We start from the raw sequence: 17,971 nt of genomic DNA, 5'->3' as shown, positions 1-17,971 counted from the left end.
AACAGTCACCGTGATCCCGCCAACGGCTGTGTTTGTGTAGACTCCCTGTGTCAAATTGAGGCCTGGGACCAATTTCTGATAGTAAATAGTATTACATTCACTTGTGTTTTTGCTAGCTGTGACACATCTTAGGTAGCAGATAGGGAAGGAGAAAGTGAACTCACCTGCTTGTGATCCTGAAGGGTCATCCAGTTCGAGAGTGGAATCCAAGCCATTTGTAAAAGGAATTCCTAAGAAATTTCTCTGTGTTAACAGTTTTGTGAAAAGTATAAATTGGCACTGCCTCTAAGGCTTTTTTTCCTTTTGTTCCTGGAGAGACAGAAATTCCAATTATTTGAGAATTTTCTTGTTTACTTTTTTTTTTTCCCCTTAAAAAAATTTTTTTTGAAACAGAAATGGCAATTTATAATGGGGATTCAAGAATCTTTTCATTGTTCTATCTTCTTGCCTTCTGTGTTAAAAGCTTTATCTTGAAAAGAGTAAATTCTCATGTTTTATCTTTGTATGGTACATACCTAAGTGTACCTACTCAGGTATATGCATGTCTAGCTGAGTATTCATTCAGCTGTGACACATTATTACAATAGCTCTTTAGAAAGATGCACTTGGTATTTCATTTACAAGCTTTTTCTGAGCCATGGTCATCAAGGCTCTACTTAGTAGCCCAGGGTGGGAGGCACTGGGGATGTGATGGCCGCCCTCAGAGCTGCATGTGCCCGCAGCAGCCTGTCCAGAGCGCTTTATGGCAGCCAAGTGCTGCTGCAACAGCATCGTCTTTGCATGTTTGTTCCTTCAATAGACTGTGGTTTCAGATGGTAAGCCCTTCACCCATTCTTTACCTGCCTGCCAAACAGTTAAAGATTATTCTTACTGTAGTGAAGAATGCCTTGTTCACAGATGTCGAAAGCATCCGTTTATAGTGTAAATGTTCTGTGTGTCCCCAAAGTTCTTTTTATACTAGTCGTTTTAGTATTGACAATGTTTTAAAGCTTTGAAAGAGCAATGTGCTTTTAGAAACTTAAGAGAATGACATCTGCGATGAATGTAAACTAAAATATTGTCTTGCCATATTTGATTTTACTATAGCATCTAAGATGGGATAGACACTTGATTTAGCTGGTCTGTCATATAAACTTTTTTTTTTTTGAGTTTAACTTTTGTCTCTTTCTCAAGCACTGGCTGTCTGTTGCAATGAAAGCCTTTTATAAAATAGAGAGATTGAAATCAGTCCTTTTGTATGCATAAGTGTAGGTAATTATACTTTAAAGAGAACTTGCTTTGTACATTTTAATTTTTATAAAGAAACGAGCAGTTATCTCCCTGACACCTTATTAAATGTATAATTAACCTTATGATCCCTAGCTCACTTGTGAATGCTTGGCAGTATAATTGGAGAGGCATAGTGTTTCTTTTTTCCCTCTTTCTTTGCAGTCCTAAACCTTATTCTGTGGTTGTTGAAGCATTAGTTTAATTTTTCCCTTTTCTTTTTAAACAAACTTTATACTTGCGGTGCCGAGGACAACATTCACAAAAGCTTGGCAGAGCTTGCACTTGTTTTCTTTTTTTCGCTTTGAAACAATCGGTTGACTATTAGGCCTTCCTGTTAGTAATGACACATTACTATATTATTGTGAACTGTCTTAATTGGAAATATTCACCTTGGTCCCCTTGTTTATCAAAACCGTCACTTACTGAATAATGTTTCAATTTTTAGAGGTGTGGTGCAATCGCTGAACAAATCCCGATTCTCTTGGTGTTCTGTATTAGGAATTCTCAGAGATCAGGAAAGGTAAGGTGCTGTACTTGCTGCCAAGGCAATAATGCTATGAGCTAGTCTTGCTCAAAGGTGTTGAGTACCGTAGAAGAGCTTTTTGATTCAGGACCTTTTCTAAAAACGTTACAGAGATTGAACACTTGCTGGCCTGAACTTGTTTACTTTTTATATTGATCAGAGTCAATTCTGGCTCCTTGGTTGTGTTGGAAATGCAAAACAGGTTCTTGCAGTGCATTGAGCCCCAAGAAAGGACCCTTAGGAATAAATGTAAGAGATACAAATCCCATTGCTTGGGTCGCTGGGTGAGTTTCAAGAGCGCAGAGCCTGAGGGAGCTGCCTGCTCCAGAGCGCCTCCTGTCAGGTCACTCAGGGAGAAACCGCGAGGTGGAGGAGCTCTTTAGCTTATTTATACTAAAAGTGTGTGTGTGTGTATGAAACAGAACCAAGTCTTATTGATGTTTATTTTAAAAAAAGAAAAAGAATAAAAGCATATTTCAAAACTGTCCTTTTAGATTTGATTTTACCTGTGAGTGGGCCCCAGAAACCCTGTTTTTAGGTCATTGGGCACATTATAAAGTTCTAAACTGAGCACCAATTGTAATGTTTGTTTTATGTGAAACATTTAGGTTGTTTCCAACTCTGGAAACTAATTTTCCTTAATTTTCACATAAACACACTTTTCAAAAGAAAAATATTTACCTAATTGCACTTTTCTCTCTGACTCATGTATTTAGTTACAGCAGGCATCGTTTAGGAAGTATTGAGTTGCCCTTTTTTTCCTTTCTATGAGATTATATAAAATGATGTATATTTACATATAACCTACCACTGTAACCTGTAATAACCTGTAAATGTTAAATCATCCCTAGATTACTGACAATACCTAATACAATGTAAATGCTATGTAAATATTTGCTGGCAACCAGCAAATTCAATATTTGCATTTTTGGACTTTCTAGAATTTTTTTTTTTCTTCTGAATATTTTTGGTCCAGGGTTGGTTAAATCCACAGACTTGGAACCCACAGGTAACAGAGGGGCTAACTATACTAAGAGATACAAAAGGGAAATAGTCCATTAAATTGAGTACGCAGTTCTACTGTATTATTGTTAAGTTTTTATGATATAATGTCCATATATCAGTGTCATATTTCACTGTTCTTTTGAATTGTGGTGGTGATACCTATACTTAATTTCCTAGGCACCAGTTATGAAGTCTTTGTTAGAATTGATTCCTGAATTAATTGACAAGGAAGAAGCATACTCTTGCCTCATGAAAAGCTATGGTAATGTCTTCATGTAACTGCATTATTTAAGTGATTTAAATATTTGTAGTATAGTCAACAAGTCTTCAGCTCAAAAGCAGTAATCCTGAGTATCAGATAATTGCTTATGGTATAAATTTATTTAGCCTTAGGATATGTTTTAAAACTATATTTAAGGGGGTTCCCTGGTGGCTCAGTGGTAAAGGATTTGCCAGGCAATGCAGAAGATGTGGGTTTGATCCCAGATCTGGGAAGATCCCCGCATGCCATGGGGATTAAACCTATGTGCCACAGCTGTTGAGCCTGTGCTCTAGAGCCCAGGAGCTGCAGCTACTGAAGCCCCGTGTGCCCTAGAGCCGGTGCTCTGCAACACGAGAAGCCACTGCAGTGAGAAGCTTGCACACCACCCCTGGAGAGCAGCCTCTGCTCGCCACAACTAGAAAATAGCCCATGCGTCAGCGAAGACCCAGCACAGCCAAAAAAGAAAAAAAAGAAACCCTGTATTTAAAAAAAAAAATCTGAAATTATTCTTATAAACCATCTCTGAGCATCTTTTGTGAGGCCCTACTTTGTTGAGTTACAATCCAGGTTCCTGGAAAGACTTAGAAGTCCACTTGGGTGTACATTCTGGGAACCAGTCCTGCCCCTCCAAGGGCCTGCCGCCTGAAATACAGCGTAAAATGGCTATATGTTGAAGACTTCACTTGCCTGTTTGCTCCTTCAGTGGCCTACCTACCTCCTTTTGGAAATAGCAAACACCTTAATTAAAAAGTGGGCCCCAAGGTTTTACCTGAAGTCACAGCTTTGAAATTGTAGTCTTTTAAACAGTTTTCTTCCCTGGTTGCCAGGTGACCACATGTGGAAGGGAACCAGTCTAAAGTTTCCTCAGTAATTAAGATGAATGTCTGCATTTGTAAGTTATGATCAGCTGTCCATCTGAGACCCGCTGTTTTGTTCACTTGAGCCAAAGGGTAAATAAAGAGTTGCTTTGTGGACTTGATTGTTGGCAGGACACCAGACTTAGCAATCAGAATTTTCCATTTTTATATCATGTTCCCCTTATGAGCGGAACATGATATATTTCGAAATAGTGCTATAATCATAAACTTTTTTAAGGTTCAGTTCAGTTCAGTCGCTCAGTCGTATCCGACTCTTTGCGACCCCATGAATCGCAGCACGCCAGGCCTTCCTGTCCATCACCAACTCCCGGAGTTCACTCAGACTCACGTCCATCGAGTCAGTGATGCTATCCAGCCATCTCATCCTCTGTTGTCCCCTTCCTCCTGCCCTCAGTCCCTCCCAGCATCAGAGTCTTTTCCAATGACTCAGCTCTTCACATGAGGTGGCCAAAGTACTGGAGTTTCAGCTTTAGCATTGGCAGGTATTAGTAATATGTAAGATGAAGTGTAAAACAGCATGAAGTTACTACTAAATTGCGTGACAGTTGGGAGGGAGAAGAGCAGGGAGATCAGGAAGTAAGGAAAGAGAAGATAGAGTTTTGGGAGGAGCTCCCTAGCAGATGCTAGAGCTTGGGTTGAGCACTTGGCAGTGGAAGGGGAAGGCTTTGGTCTCTTAGGGACGGGAACAAGGATTCACACAGAGGAAACTGACTTCACCCAAACTAAAGATCTGTTCAGCTTCAGTGAGAGGTGTGCAGTCATCCTCAGTCCCTTAGGGAGGTCCTTGATTGATCCCTGAACATCCCACTTCATCCTGGAGGCTCACCTTGGTGCTGGTAGAGTTGGGGTTAATTATTCAGCATCAGTGTAGGGTAGATGTTAACAATCTAATGCAAGATCAAAGAGTCAGATCACTAACAATTCTTAGCAGAGCCTGTATAATTTCAACAGTGAACTTAAAAATATTTGCATGTCAGCCACAAGTAGAGAGCCAGGTAAACTTAGCTCCTAGGCTGCTGCATCATCCAATTACATGAAATATTAGTGTAGCTTGTTACACAGATGTATGTAGTTTTTTAATGTATATTGTATATGAATCTGGGGGGATAGCACTAGCTAACTGTATGCCTCATTTGCATATTTTAGAATAGGAGAATATACTGAAAGTCTTCTGGTGTTGTTTAGCAGCTGATCTTGATGTAGATACAGACCTCCACATTACTTATTTCACATGCCCCTCATCACAAAAGTCACTGAATTAGCCTGATTTCAAAGTGTGGCTTTAAACCGAAGAAGATTGAATGGTGTGCGCTTACTCTGTGATTGGAGACTTCTGTCTGTGGTCAGTTAACTAGCATGGGTCTTTTAAAATAGCTGGGTTGTCATTTGCCTTCTCTCTCATAGTGGGTAATGCTGAGTGAGAGGTGTGGGGAAGGAAGACTGGATTGTAGATCCTGGATATGGTTTTTTTGTTGAAGGTAGTTAAGTATTGGTTTCCTTTAGGATAAAGGGATCCAGGTATCGATGAATGGCTAAGTGTTTGGGAAAAACAAGAAGATAGGTTGACTTTATCTATGATTAATATCTTTTTTTTCTAGTCTTCGACAGTGATGTTGCATCTGCTAAAGCACTATATGAAAGTTTGACTGCAAAGAATGTAAAATTGAATGATCTGTTTCTAAAGCGTTACGCAGTTCTGCTGAAGAATGCTGGAGAGTCTGTCCCTTTCACTGAACCTCCTGTGAGTGTTTCTTAATTAAGAGGGGGGAAAAATACCTCTACAGATTTGTGTATGCTTCATAATAATGTGTGAAAAATAAGGTGAATACTTAATTACATGAGGATTAGATCTCTGTGAAGGACCCTCCAGGGAGGGCTTCAGGAACTAAAGTTATGCTATGGGTCTGGCTGCCGCAGAACATAGCCCTCTGAGACCGAGGTTTAAAATACAAGGTCACTCTCAGACCTTCAGCTGTAGGTATGAATTTATCAAATGTCCTTGGGGCAGTTCTCTCTTCATTTCAACTTGAAATAGGATTTAATGGCCTGTATTTCAATAGCTAAGCATATTATGTCACAGTTAATTACTTGTTCATTTCCATTTTTAAATAAGTTGGTTTTTATTTCTTTATCTAGGATTTTTAATTGAAGTATAATTGACATAGCATTATATTAATTTCAAGTGTACAAAATAATTTGATATTTGTAGATATTACAGAATGATCACCACAGTAAGTCCAGTTAACAGTGGCTACCATACATACTCAAAAAATTTTTTTGTGTGTGAAAACTTTCAAGATCTGCTCTCTTAGCTGCTGTAGAATGTGCAGTACAGTATTATTAACTATATATATATGTATATTATCTCCCCATGGCTTACCCATCTTCATCCTCCCCAACCCTCACCCCTTCCTGCCTCAGGCAACCTTTGTGGCTGCTGCTAAGTCACTTTAGTTGTGTCCGACTCTGTGTGACCCCATAGATGGCAGCCTACCAGGCTCCCTCGTCCCTGGGATTCTCCAGGAAAGAACACTGGAGTGGGTTGCCATTTCCTTCTCCAATGCATGAAAGTAAAAAGTGAAAGTGAAGTCGCTCAGTCGTGTCCGACTCTTAGCGACCCCTGGACTGCAGCCCACCAGCTCCTCCGTCCATGGGATTTCCAGGCAAGAGTACTGGAGTGGGGTGCCATTGCCTTCTCCGCAGGCAACCTTTAGGCAACCACTAATCTATTCTCTGTATCCATGAGCTTTGTGTTTTTCAGATTCTAGATATAAGTGAGATCACACAGTGTTTATCTTTTTCTGTCTGGCTTTTTTCACTTAGTACAGTACTCTCGGGGTCCATCCTTGCTTGTTGTTGCAAGTGGCAAGATTGCATTCTTTTTATGGCAGAATAATATTCCTGTGTCTGTGTGTGCGACATTTTCTTTATTCATTGATCCATCAATGGGTGTTGAGGTTGTTTCCTTGTCTTGGCTCCTGTTAACTCTGCAGTGAATATGCAGGGAGCATATATCTTTTTTAATAAATGTTTTCATTTTTTTTGGATAAACACCCAGAAGTGGAATTGCTAGATCATATGTTAGTTTTAGTTTGGATTTCTTGAGGAGCTGCCATAGTTTTACTTAGTGGCTACACCATGTATGTTCCCACCAACAGTGCACACAGGCTCCTTTTTCTCCATGTCTTCACCAACACTTGTTATTTCTAGTCATATTTTTACAGTAGCCATTCTAACAGATATGAAGGGAGATCCATCTCAGGGTGTTTTTTGTTTGCATTTCCCTGATTGGTGATGTTGAGCAGCTTTTCATGTACCTCTTGGCCATCTGTAGTTCGTTTTTGGAAACATGTCTGTTCAGTTCCATTGTTGCTATTGAGTTATATAAATTTTTTGTATGACAGTTAACCCCCATCAGATAAATACCTTTGCAGATATTTTCTCCCATTCAGTAGGTTGCCTGGGAAATTTTGTTTTATTTGGCTTTGTTTAATAAGAGAAATCATATGTGCAGAATTCCTTTTTACTGTTTCACTGAACTGGAAGTGGCTAAAACATGTTTATTTCAAACCTCTTAACCTTCCCAAGGGAGACTGCAGAGTCTCCCAAGTGTTAACACCTGGACACACAGAGCAGGGGCTCTTGGTGCTTTGACTCTGACTTGGAGGCTATTGGATAGGTGATTTCATGAAACAAAGCAGAGTGCTGAAGCCTTGAGGGGACGGCAGCTGTCATGGGCCCAGCAGTCTGTCCTGCCAGTTGGCAGTACTTTATGATTTCCAAGTTTTGTGCCATCATCTCTTGCTGGTAACTCTTATCTGTAACTTCCCTCCCTTTTTTCTTGTCTACAGGAGAGCTTTGAATTTTATGCAAAGCAGCTAAAGGAGTCAAAGGAAACCCATTTGTGAAGCAAGCCAGCACTATTTTATTTTATGTGTATTTGTGATTCTGTGTCTAAATATTATTTTTTAAATGTGTTTTAGAGGACAAAATAAACAAATAAAAAGTGACTTTGTTTATGTACTTTTATTTATTCATAATGTTGATAATGTTCACCATCTTACTGACCATAACTGTGTATATTAAGTCACTGGACATTTTTGGGTTTTGCCTACACTGTAAAGCTATGGCATTTTCTTTGAAGCTCCTGGTGTATGAGGCCATAGTTTTTGAGGGTTCTTCTCCCCATTGACTTTTCAGATCCTCTGCTATTTTGTCCCTTTAGTTGACTTGCTTGTCAGTATTGTTTATCTGAAAAATTTTGGAGCCAGACAAAATGATGCTCAGTGGGCTCTCTGATGCTTAATATTCTATGAAATTCTTTACTTACACACCCCGCATACTTTCCAGTTTGTAAAATGTTGGCGCCAGAGGCATCTGACGTTTAATCAAATCCATCGCTTGTCATTTCCAGTGAGATGCTAAGACTGAAAGACTTGCTGGTTCAGGGTGCTCCCTCCAAGCCTTCCCTTCTACCACAGTGGCTCCCACAGACCTCTGTTCACTGAAGTCTCCAGATCTGCATCTGAGTCATGAGTTTGATCATGAAGTAGAGCAATACATTCCGTTCATCCCGGTTTCAGGTCTTCATCAGCATAAGCTCTACCCCGCACTGGACTTGTTACTTCATAGTACACCCAGTGAATACGTAAATAAGTATATGAAGGAATGAAATCTTGGTTTGTATTCAGTTTTACCAAAGTTGTCCTCAAGTAGGCCTTCATGCCTGTTAATATCTACACTGTAAGTCATTACTATAAAAGAATCTAAGGCGGGGTGGTCAAGATAGTCTGTCATCTTACTATGTAATGTTGACCTACTTGGGGATTATGGTATTATTTAAAAGTTGAGAATGCTTTAATTGGACTTATCCCCATTTGGTGTATTCCTGGTTCATTTGAAATGAGTGATTAGCTACTGTTTTGGTTTCCATGAGGTTGCTTGGTTCCCACCATGTACAAGAAGGGGGACCTTGCCTTGGTGGGAAATAAGCCAGCCCCACGCTGTTTATGCTGCTAACTTGTGTGTTTTGGGGACCAACCGTCCTGCATCTGGGGCCTGCAGGTGTCATAAGAAAGGGTTGACAGAGGGAAGCCAAGGAATAATGTTACGGTGGCAGCAGCCATACTTTTCTTCATCTCTGCTCTGTAGAATTAGACCTGAGGAATGGGGCTCGGTCAGTGCCGAGTCCCAGCCTCCAGAACGCAGTCCTAAGCTTCCCTTTGTGCACTTTTCTGGTGCAGGACCTACGCGTGCTGTTTTGATGATACCTGATTTGCCATGAGCCTCACTCATTTGGGATTCCACTGAAACAGGCTCTGTATTTTGGAGTTATGCCAATCATAGGTTAGTTGAGCTAAATTTTACTAATAGTCATTGACATAGATCTCTAAGATGAGGAACAACCTTGGGGCAAAATCTGAACTTCCCAGTCATTTTTACAGAAACTCAAGAGTACAATCTCATTTACATGAAGTGACTCTAAGCCAGCCTTGTATAAGGACTCTGGTAGAATGTGGGTCTAGTGCAGAGGAGGTAGATATAAACCGCTTGATGAGCTTTTCCTGCTTAATAACATTTCTAGCAAGCTGAACCATTAAATATATTTCATATATTAAAGAACTATCAAGTCATGTATCTGTAGCACTGTATTGGCTTCCCCTTTTAAATGTAAACATTTAACATATAACCATGTGTATTCTAGATGAGTTTATGAATACTTTAAATATCTATTAGCACAGTTGAAATAAATGGGAATATAAATACAATTATAGCAACACTCAGTGGTATCTTTTAGACTCAAATTAGAAGCGTACAGGTGATTCTAAAAAGTAAATGTCATAAACCTTGGAAAAGTGCAGTGTTTTATAATACAATTCTATGTGTATTGAAACCTAATATTTTAATGTGAATTGCTTTGGATAAATTGAGCAACCTGTGGGCTTGTTCATTTTTATCCTATCAAATTTTTATATAACCACTTTAAGCCATTTCAAGGACTTGAGTCTTAAAATTTTTAATTAAAAGTTGTGTGGTGGCCTCCGTTGTGGCCAGAATTTGCTTGTCAAATGGTGCACAGGTTGTGCGTATGAAGTCATTGCTTATCTCTCTTAAGGATGCGCAGATACTTGAGATCTCCGAGGTCCATGGTTGGTGAGAATTAGAGTTGGATGTGGTAAATGACAAAACAAGGGGGACTTTAAGTGTCAGACAAAGCATTTTAAAGCTGTGTAGCGGAGTGGGCTCCACTCCCCCAGGGCTGCGCGCACACCTGTCTTCCTGCCTTCCCTCTCCTGTGCCTTGTTTGTGAGTGCTTTCTGAGGATGCTTCAGTGTCCCTGCCCGCCTCCCTGCTCTCCAGACCCCCGCAGCTGCTTGAAAGCAGAGCAGATGCCAGTCACACAGGCTGTGAACTCCCTGAGGGTCAGTGCTTTGTCTCCTGTCTCTGTATCCTAGCCTAGTGCATTCCCCAGTTGTCAGTGGTCAGTTTTGTGGGTTCTCCCATGTGTCACACGCCCCTCCTGCCTGATACCCACAGTGAGGTGCTTACAGAAGTTCATTTGCCCGGAATCAGCGATATATGGCCAGGACTCCAGACAGACGTGTACTTATTACTATGAGAATACCAAAAAAAAAAAAAAAAACCAACAAAAGATGCAATCTTAGACTCAGTTAAAAATCAAATCAGAATCTCTAAACTTTAAGAATATATTTTTAAAACCTTTCACATCAATACAAGTGTTCCAGACTCGATAGCTTGCACTATAAAGGTATTTTCTTCCATTTAATCTAATCCCCAGTGTCTGGCATAATCAGCAAATTTTCAAGTTGCAATAAATTACTAAGCTTTATATTGCAAATGAATCTTCCTGGAACATTTTATTTCTTCAGTCTGTGCAGTGTGTGTCCTCTGCACACTTTTTCTCACGTCTTCAAGCAAACAGTTTTCATTTAATATTTGTCTTTTTGACAAACCAACCTTTGTGTAGTTTCTATAAGTGAAAGCAACATTCCTGAAGTATGGTCAAACTAACAGCAGCAGGGGGTTACAAAATCATGGTCATTTATCTCTTTGCTATTGTGCAATCATACATGTGAGTGTTTCCATCCGAAACAACCCTGTTTTCAGGCCTGCGGACTTTTACATAGCCCACATTATGCAGCTTTAGTATTAATAAGGAAAATGGCCGTATTAGCAAGTTGAAAATAGGCACTTATGGGGGTTTTTTTGCATGAAGAAAAGCAACGTCATCAGGTCCAAGTAGAGCAAATACACTTAACCAGCTTCAGATCTACCACCCTGCACATGAGTTTGGACTCTGGATCTTCAAGAGATCAATAACAGATCTCACCAACCCTGCCACTGCCCTGCACTTGCTGAGATTCTCTCAGTCATTTACTTGTGGTTTTTCTCCCCCAAGAACTTGAGCTCTCCTGGTGCTCTGTGGCCCCACCATTCTGGCAGTGGTAGGTGCCCAGTAAGCATCATTGAATGAAATCAACGGGTACCTCACTTGTCCCCCTGTCCAAGGCATGTTGCTTTTGAGGTTTATCGTTTCTGTGTGCTGGGAGGTGGGCGTTCTTCCTCACACACCTTTTCATAGGAGATAGAGGCACCACCTTTTAGCTCGGAACTAGGATCTTGGGGTTGACACCCGAGGAAGTGTCACAAACCCTGTGTGCCCGCAGGTAAGCATTTTGAGGTTGGCTGCCAGGAGGAAGACAGCTCTCAGATGTGTGATGAAATCAGACAACCTCAAGCTGAGCACAAGCACAGTGCAGGAGTGGACTCAAACACAAAGAGCTGCGTTTTTAACATGGGACCATGATGGGGCTTTTTAGCAGTTTGGGGAAACACGAAACAACCATAACTGAGCACCATCACCTGGAAAGCTGAGAAGTATTATCCAGTCTTTGAGTTGGTAAGTATTTAAAAGTCTCAACCCAGTGCTTAAAACACGATTGTTTTAATTATTAGCTGCTAACACCACATGCACGGCTACTTCCAGGCTGCCACCAGAAAATGGGCTGTGCTCCATCTGCCTGCCTCCTGCCCTACCCAGGCAGACTATGGGATAAAGACAGGCTCCATACCCTGGCCGCTTTAGAAGAACCAGTCATTTTATCAACACAGATGACAGATCATTTGAGATTTGAATTACCTAGTTTAGACTATTGGCAAATCAGGATGCTTTCAGGCATGAGAATTGGATGTAAATAAGCAGAGATCAGCCAGCAAGATGCTTCCTTATTCCTGCATACCAGCATCCCAAGCCCTTGCTCTCCTACAGAGCCTGCTTGGTGCTCCAGCTCCCTGACTGGGCCTGAAGGAGAGGGGCCCAGGGCAGCTGTGCTAAACTCTGCCCAGTGACTAATTTACATCTCAGCAGAACCCCCTAGCCCCAGGTTTGTAGTTCACACTTGGATTTGGTACAGATTTAAAGATCACTGCTGCTAGCTGTTTAATCTGGGATCAAAACGAGAAGAAAGTGGAAGGAAAGAAACAAACGCAAGATCTGCTTCTATGAGCCTGACCGAGGAGATCAGCTTGACCGAGGGAATGATTGCGTCTTAAATAATCTTTCTTTATAGGAACGAAAGCAATTTTAAAAAATCTCATCAGGAAACGTTTGAGTCAATATAAAGGTAATTATTTTCTGCTTAATTAAAATTTCCCTGTCAATAGCTCAAGTTGAAATCAGAGAGCTTAAAAATGCAAATTTCAAACGCTTTACCTTTTGATCAAAGGTCTGCAAACTACAGCCTCAGGTTAAATCTGCACGCTGCCTGTTTTTGTAAATAGTGTTTCACTGGAACACAGCCACACCACCCAGACTTCAGAGATGTCTGTGGCGCCTTCGCACTGTGACAGCCAATTTAAGTAGTTGCGACAGACTATATGGCGCACAAAGACAACTATTTGCTATCTGACCCTTAAAGGGGAAAGATTGCAACCCCTGCTTTTTTTTTTTTTTTAATTATAGCTGATTTGCAATATTATGTTAGTTTCAGGTGTACAGCAAAGTCATTCAGTTACATGTATACATTTTAAGTTTATTTTCCATTGTAAGTTATTCGTCGTCATGAAGTTGCTCAGTCGTGTCCGACTCTGCAACTCCATGGACTGTCACCTACCAGGGTCCTCAGGCGACAGTCAATGGAGTTTTTCAGGCAAGAGTACTGGAGTGGGTTGCCATTTCCTTCTCCAAGGGATCTTCCCGACCCAGGGATCGAACCTGGATTGTAAGTTATTACAAGATAACAAGTATAGTTCCCTGGTCTGTATAGTAAATTCTTGTTGCGTCTCTATTTTATGTGTACTAGTTTGTATCTGCTAATCCCATAAATTCAGTTCAGTTCAGTTCAGTCACTCAGTCACATCCGACTCTTCGAGACCCCATGGATCGCAACACACCAGGCCTCCCTGTCCATCTCCAACTCTGGGAGTTTACTCAAACTCATGTCCATTGAGTCAGTGATGCCATCCAACCATCTCATCCTCCATTGTCCCCTTCTCCTCCCACCTTCAATCTTTCCCAGTATCAGGGTCTTTTCAAATGAGTCAGTTCTTCGCATCAGGTGGCCAAAGTATTAGAGTCTCAGCTTCAACATCAGTGCTTCCAGTGAATATTCAGGACTGATTTCCTTTAGGATGGACTGGTTGGATCTCCTTGCAGTCCAAGGGACTCTCAAGAGTCTTCTCCAACACCACAGTTCAAAAGTATCAATTCTTCGGTGCTCAGCTTTCTTTATAGTCCCATACTCCTAATTTATATTCCGCCGGCCTTCCCCTTTGGTAACTGTAAGTTTGTGTTCTATGTCTACGAGTCTGCTTCTGTTTTGTATATAAAGTCATTTGTATTATTTTTTAGGTTCCACGTGTGTGACATCACGTGGATAATATTTATCTGTCTGCCTGACTTGACTTAGTATGATATTCTCTTAAGTCCATCCATGTTTCTGCAGATGGTACTGGAGTGGGGCTCTGTCCAAGGCCAGAGAGTGGACTCTTGTTTAACACCAGGAAGTAAACTGAGGAGTCACACGGACTGACCAAGCAAAAGACTTGGTTGGAAAGCGGCACCTATGTGAAGAACAGCAGGGAAAGAGAACAGCTCTGCCGCGTGACTCAGTGTCAGGTTTGACAGTGATGGGGTTAGCCTTCCAGGCTGTCTTGGCCAATCATCATTCCTGTGCCTATATTTGGTCCTGGGCCTTGGGGTTCTTCCTGGTAGTGTATGCATCTCTCAGCCATGATGGATTCCAGAGTGAGGGTTTCTGGGAGGTTGGCAGGACATATTATGGGCTGGCATCTCCTCCCTCCTTTTGGCCCCTCCTGAATTCTCCTCAGTTTTTCGTGGTAGCACTAATATTTTTTATCAGGATCTCTTGTTGTGAGACAACTCATGCAAGTGGTTATTATCATGCCTGGCCAAGCCAGGCGGTTTCGGTTGACAGTTTCCTCGCACACATGTATTTCATTCTTATTTATGGCTGAGTGAAATAGTTTGGCCACCTCATGTGAAGAGCTGACTCATTGGAAAAGACCCTGATGCTGGGAGGGATTGGGGGCAGGAGGAGAAGGGGACGACAGAGGATGAGATGGCTGGATGGCATCACTGACTCGATGGACGTGAGTTTGAATGAACTCCGGGAGTGGGTGATGGACAGGGAGGCCTGGCGTGCCGTGATTCATGGGGTCGCAAAGAGTCAGACACGACTGAACGACTGAACTGAACTGAACTGAACGTTCTGTTTAGTGTATGTATGTATATACACCACATCTTCTTAAACCAGTCGTCTGTTGATGGGCACTTCAGTTATTTCCATGTCTTCAGTGTTGTAAACAGTGCTGCTGTGAACATTGGAGTGGATCTACCTTTTCAGATTAGAGTTTTATCTTTTCTTGATAGATGCCCAGGAGTGGGACTGGTGGATCATCCTGTAGCTCTATTGTTAGTTTTTTGAGAAACCTCCACACTGCACCACACTTTTCCATAGTGGCTACGCCAATTTACATTCCCATGAACAAGTGTAGGAGGTTCCCTTTTCTCCACAAGCTCTCCAGCATTTATAATTTGTAGACTTTTTGATAATAGCCATTCTGACTGATGTGAGGTGCTACCTCATTGTATTTATTTGCATTTTCCTAAAAACTAGTGATACTGAGCATATTTTCATGTGCCTGTTGCCCATCTGCATATCTTCAGCCCAATTTTTGCTTGTTTTTTTTTAAATTGCTGGTGAGTTGTATAAACTGTTTGTGTATTTTGGATATTACCACCCTGTCGATAGTATCATTTGCAAATATTTTCTCCCGTAAGTTGTTTTTTCCTTCTGTTGATGGTTTCCTTTGTTGTCCAAAAGGTTTTAAGTTTGACTGGGTCCCATTTTTTAATTTTTGTTTTTATTTCTTTTGCCTTGGGAGGCTGACCTAAGAAAATATTGCTTTTATTTATGTTCAGGAATGTTTTCTATGTTCTCGTCACAACCCCTGCTTTTAATAATTACACAGAAGCAGATCTCTACCCTTTTAGAGCAGGGAGGGCTCACTGAACTGTGTGCATGCCTCTAGAACCGTGGTTCTTCTCCCTGGCCTCCCATCCCCTGAGGAGCATTTTTAAAAACAGACCAGTGGAACGAATCTCTGAGGGGGTACATGCACACTGGTATTTAGTAAGCTCCAGGATACAGAGAGAGAAAAAAAAGGTTCTGCTGGAGTTTCTGCATCTCTTCTGCTTGGCACCTTGCCCCTTGTTCCGTGACCCCGCAGTCCTGCACACCATAGCCCACTGAGTTACTAAAACCTTTTGCAGAATGAAATCACATGATGTACCTTGGTGACCGTCAACTCCCCCTACATGCTGGAATCACTGGGGAGTTAAAGAAAAAATCCCGTGGTCTTCCCCCTTCTCCATTCAGGCCTAAAGCCACCAGGTGACCACAGCCTGGGTGCTGGGGGCTATGGGCTGTGAATGGGGGTGGGAGAGATGTGTGATGGGCCAGAGTAGGGTGAGAAGGGCATCTCTGCTGACTTGGAGACAGCTTGATTTGGGAGTCAGAGTCTTAGCAGGGTATCCACACAGGCGAAGGAGTACAGTGTAGTTGGGAGATTTGTTATATATAGGAGATGAACAAAATGAGCGAAAATATTAAGGTTAGTGAAAGCCAGGTTTCCTACAATGGGAGGAGGGAGTTACAATTGTGAAAAGAGAAGAAGAATCCACTCTATGGTGGTAGATTGGAATTGGATGTATCGGTGCGGGAGAAAAATATTAATATATATAAAAATTTGGACAGAGGCTTCCCGGGTGGCTCAGACGGTAAAGCGTCTGCCTGTAATGCGGGAGACCTGGGTTCGATCCCTGGGTTGGGAAAAGCCCCTAGAGAAAGAAATGGCAACCCATTCCCAGTACTCTTGCCTGGAAAATTCCATGGATGGAGGAGCCTGGTAGGCTACAGTCCATGGGGTTGCAAAGAGTTGGACACGACTGAGCAACTTCACTGGTTCACTGGTGTGTACACGTGCAAATGTATATATTCCCACTGAGGGCCTGGAAACAGTGACGCCCCAATGGCAATGAGCGTACTTATCACTCATATCTTGGCTTCTAATGGCTTCTAAATGGCATTTTCCCCTGAAAGGAACCAAGATTCTTTAGAGAAATGTCTGCTTCCATGATTGAGGGGTGGTGGGGTGGGAAAGTACAAGATGAGTCTGAAACAGTTGCAAAAGTGTTCAGAGAATGAGGAGGACTTATCAAAAGGAGGCAGGAGCCAGCTTGAAGAGGCTCTCATGGCCACGTCAGGGACAGTTTGCACATCTAAATTAAGAATGATAGTAAAAGATTACAGCCCACTGAATAAAATAGAAAATCACAGGTTTATACTGATATAAATTTTAAAATGAATTAATGGAAAATTTGAGGAGCAGTTTTAAAATACCTACCTACAAATGCTTATTAATAATTACAAAAGGAGGGGAAACTGTTGACCATGTGAAGCCTGGCAAATACTCCTTTGATCAGGTGGTCAAAGTTAACATCAGTTCAGGACAAACTGAAATCACATGCCACCGAGAGGATGCAATGAGAAGGGCACAGTCCTCTGTGATACTCCCGCCAAAGGGGCATGACCTGAATTTAATCATAAAAACGTTTCAGACAAACCAAATCTAGAGATATTCTACAAAACACTCATGTGTCAAGGTCATGGGAGTTAAGGAAAGTTGAGGATTATTCTAAACTAAAAGAGACCAGAGTGAATTGACGCCTAGATCCAATGCTTGGTCCTGCCCTGGCTCCTTTTGCTATGCAGGCATTGTCAGGACAGTAAATGAGTCTTGAGTGGGGTCCGCCCTTGGGATGGTGGCAACGTAACAGTGACACATGTGTGGTGTTACAGTGACGCGTGTCAAGTGTTACAGTGTAACATGAATATCCCAAGTTGGATGGATGTCTTATATCAGGGAAGTGTGCTAGGGACTGCTCAAGCCTGGATGTACATACAGATCACCTGGGGATCTATTTATTTACTTTTGGCCAGGGATATAGGTATTTCTTAATTTCCTTGTGGCTGCACTGGATCTTCATTTCTGCATGTGGGCTTTCTCTAGTTGCAGCAAGCAGAGACTGCTTTCTGTTGGGAGTGCGCAGGCTTTCTCACTGCAGGGCCTTCTCTTTTGCAGAGCACGGGCTCTAGGTGCATGGTCTTCGGTAGTTGCAGCATGTGGGCTCCGCAGTTGTGGCGCATGGGCTTAGCTGCCCCTCAGCATGTGGGAGCTTCCTGAACCAGGAATCGAACCCGAGTCCCCTGCATTGGCAGGAGGATTCTTAGCCACTGGCCTATCAGGGAAGCCCGGGCGATCTTTCCAAAATACAGATTCTGATTCATTGGGTCTGGCTGGTGCCTGAGATACCGACAGTCTAACCAGCTCCCAGGCAGGACCCATGCTGCTGACCAGGGTTCACACTTCAAGTAGGGATAGTCTAGGAAACCCGAGGAGAACATTCACTGTTTGCCTCCTAACCATCTA

The 17,971-nt window shown here is 42.0% G+C and overlaps 1 protein-coding gene and 1 non-coding gene across 2 annotated transcripts in view; both read left to right on the top strand.

The window, feature by feature from the left end:
• The window catches only part of LRPPRC (leucine rich pentatricopeptide repeat containing), a 99,428-nt gene extending 91,481 nt beyond the window's left edge, over positions 1-7,947 (top strand). Inside the window, exons 35-38 of the mRNA XM_005212713.5 lie at positions 1,715-1,789; positions 2,975-3,059; positions 5,536-5,678; positions 7,789-7,947. Coding sequence (XP_005212770.1) covers positions 1,715-1,789; positions 2,975-3,059; positions 5,536-5,678; positions 7,789-7,845 — 360 coding nt within the window. The 3' untranslated portion in view covers positions 7,846-7,947. The remainder of the gene's footprint in view (positions 1-1,714; positions 1,790-2,974; positions 3,060-5,535; positions 5,679-7,788) is intronic.
• An 8,294-nt stretch (positions 7,948-16,241) lies between these two features.
• On the top strand, positions 16,242-16,313 carry TRNAY-GUA (transfer RNA tyrosine (anticodon GUA)). The gene has a single exon. It is a non-coding gene; the product is annotated as a tRNA-Tyr (tRNA).
• Positions 16,314-17,971: the final 1,658 nt, after the last annotated feature.

Source organism: Bos taurus, chromosome 11, assembly GCF_002263795.3.
Source record: "Bos taurus isolate L1 Dominette 01449 registration number 42190680 breed Hereford chromosome 11, ARS-UCD2.0, whole genome shotgun sequence".
In the NCBI taxonomy this organism is placed as follows: Eukaryota; Metazoa; Chordata; class Mammalia; order Artiodactyla; family Bovidae; genus Bos; species Bos taurus.
This window is presented reverse-complemented; position numbering and strand designations above follow the sequence as displayed.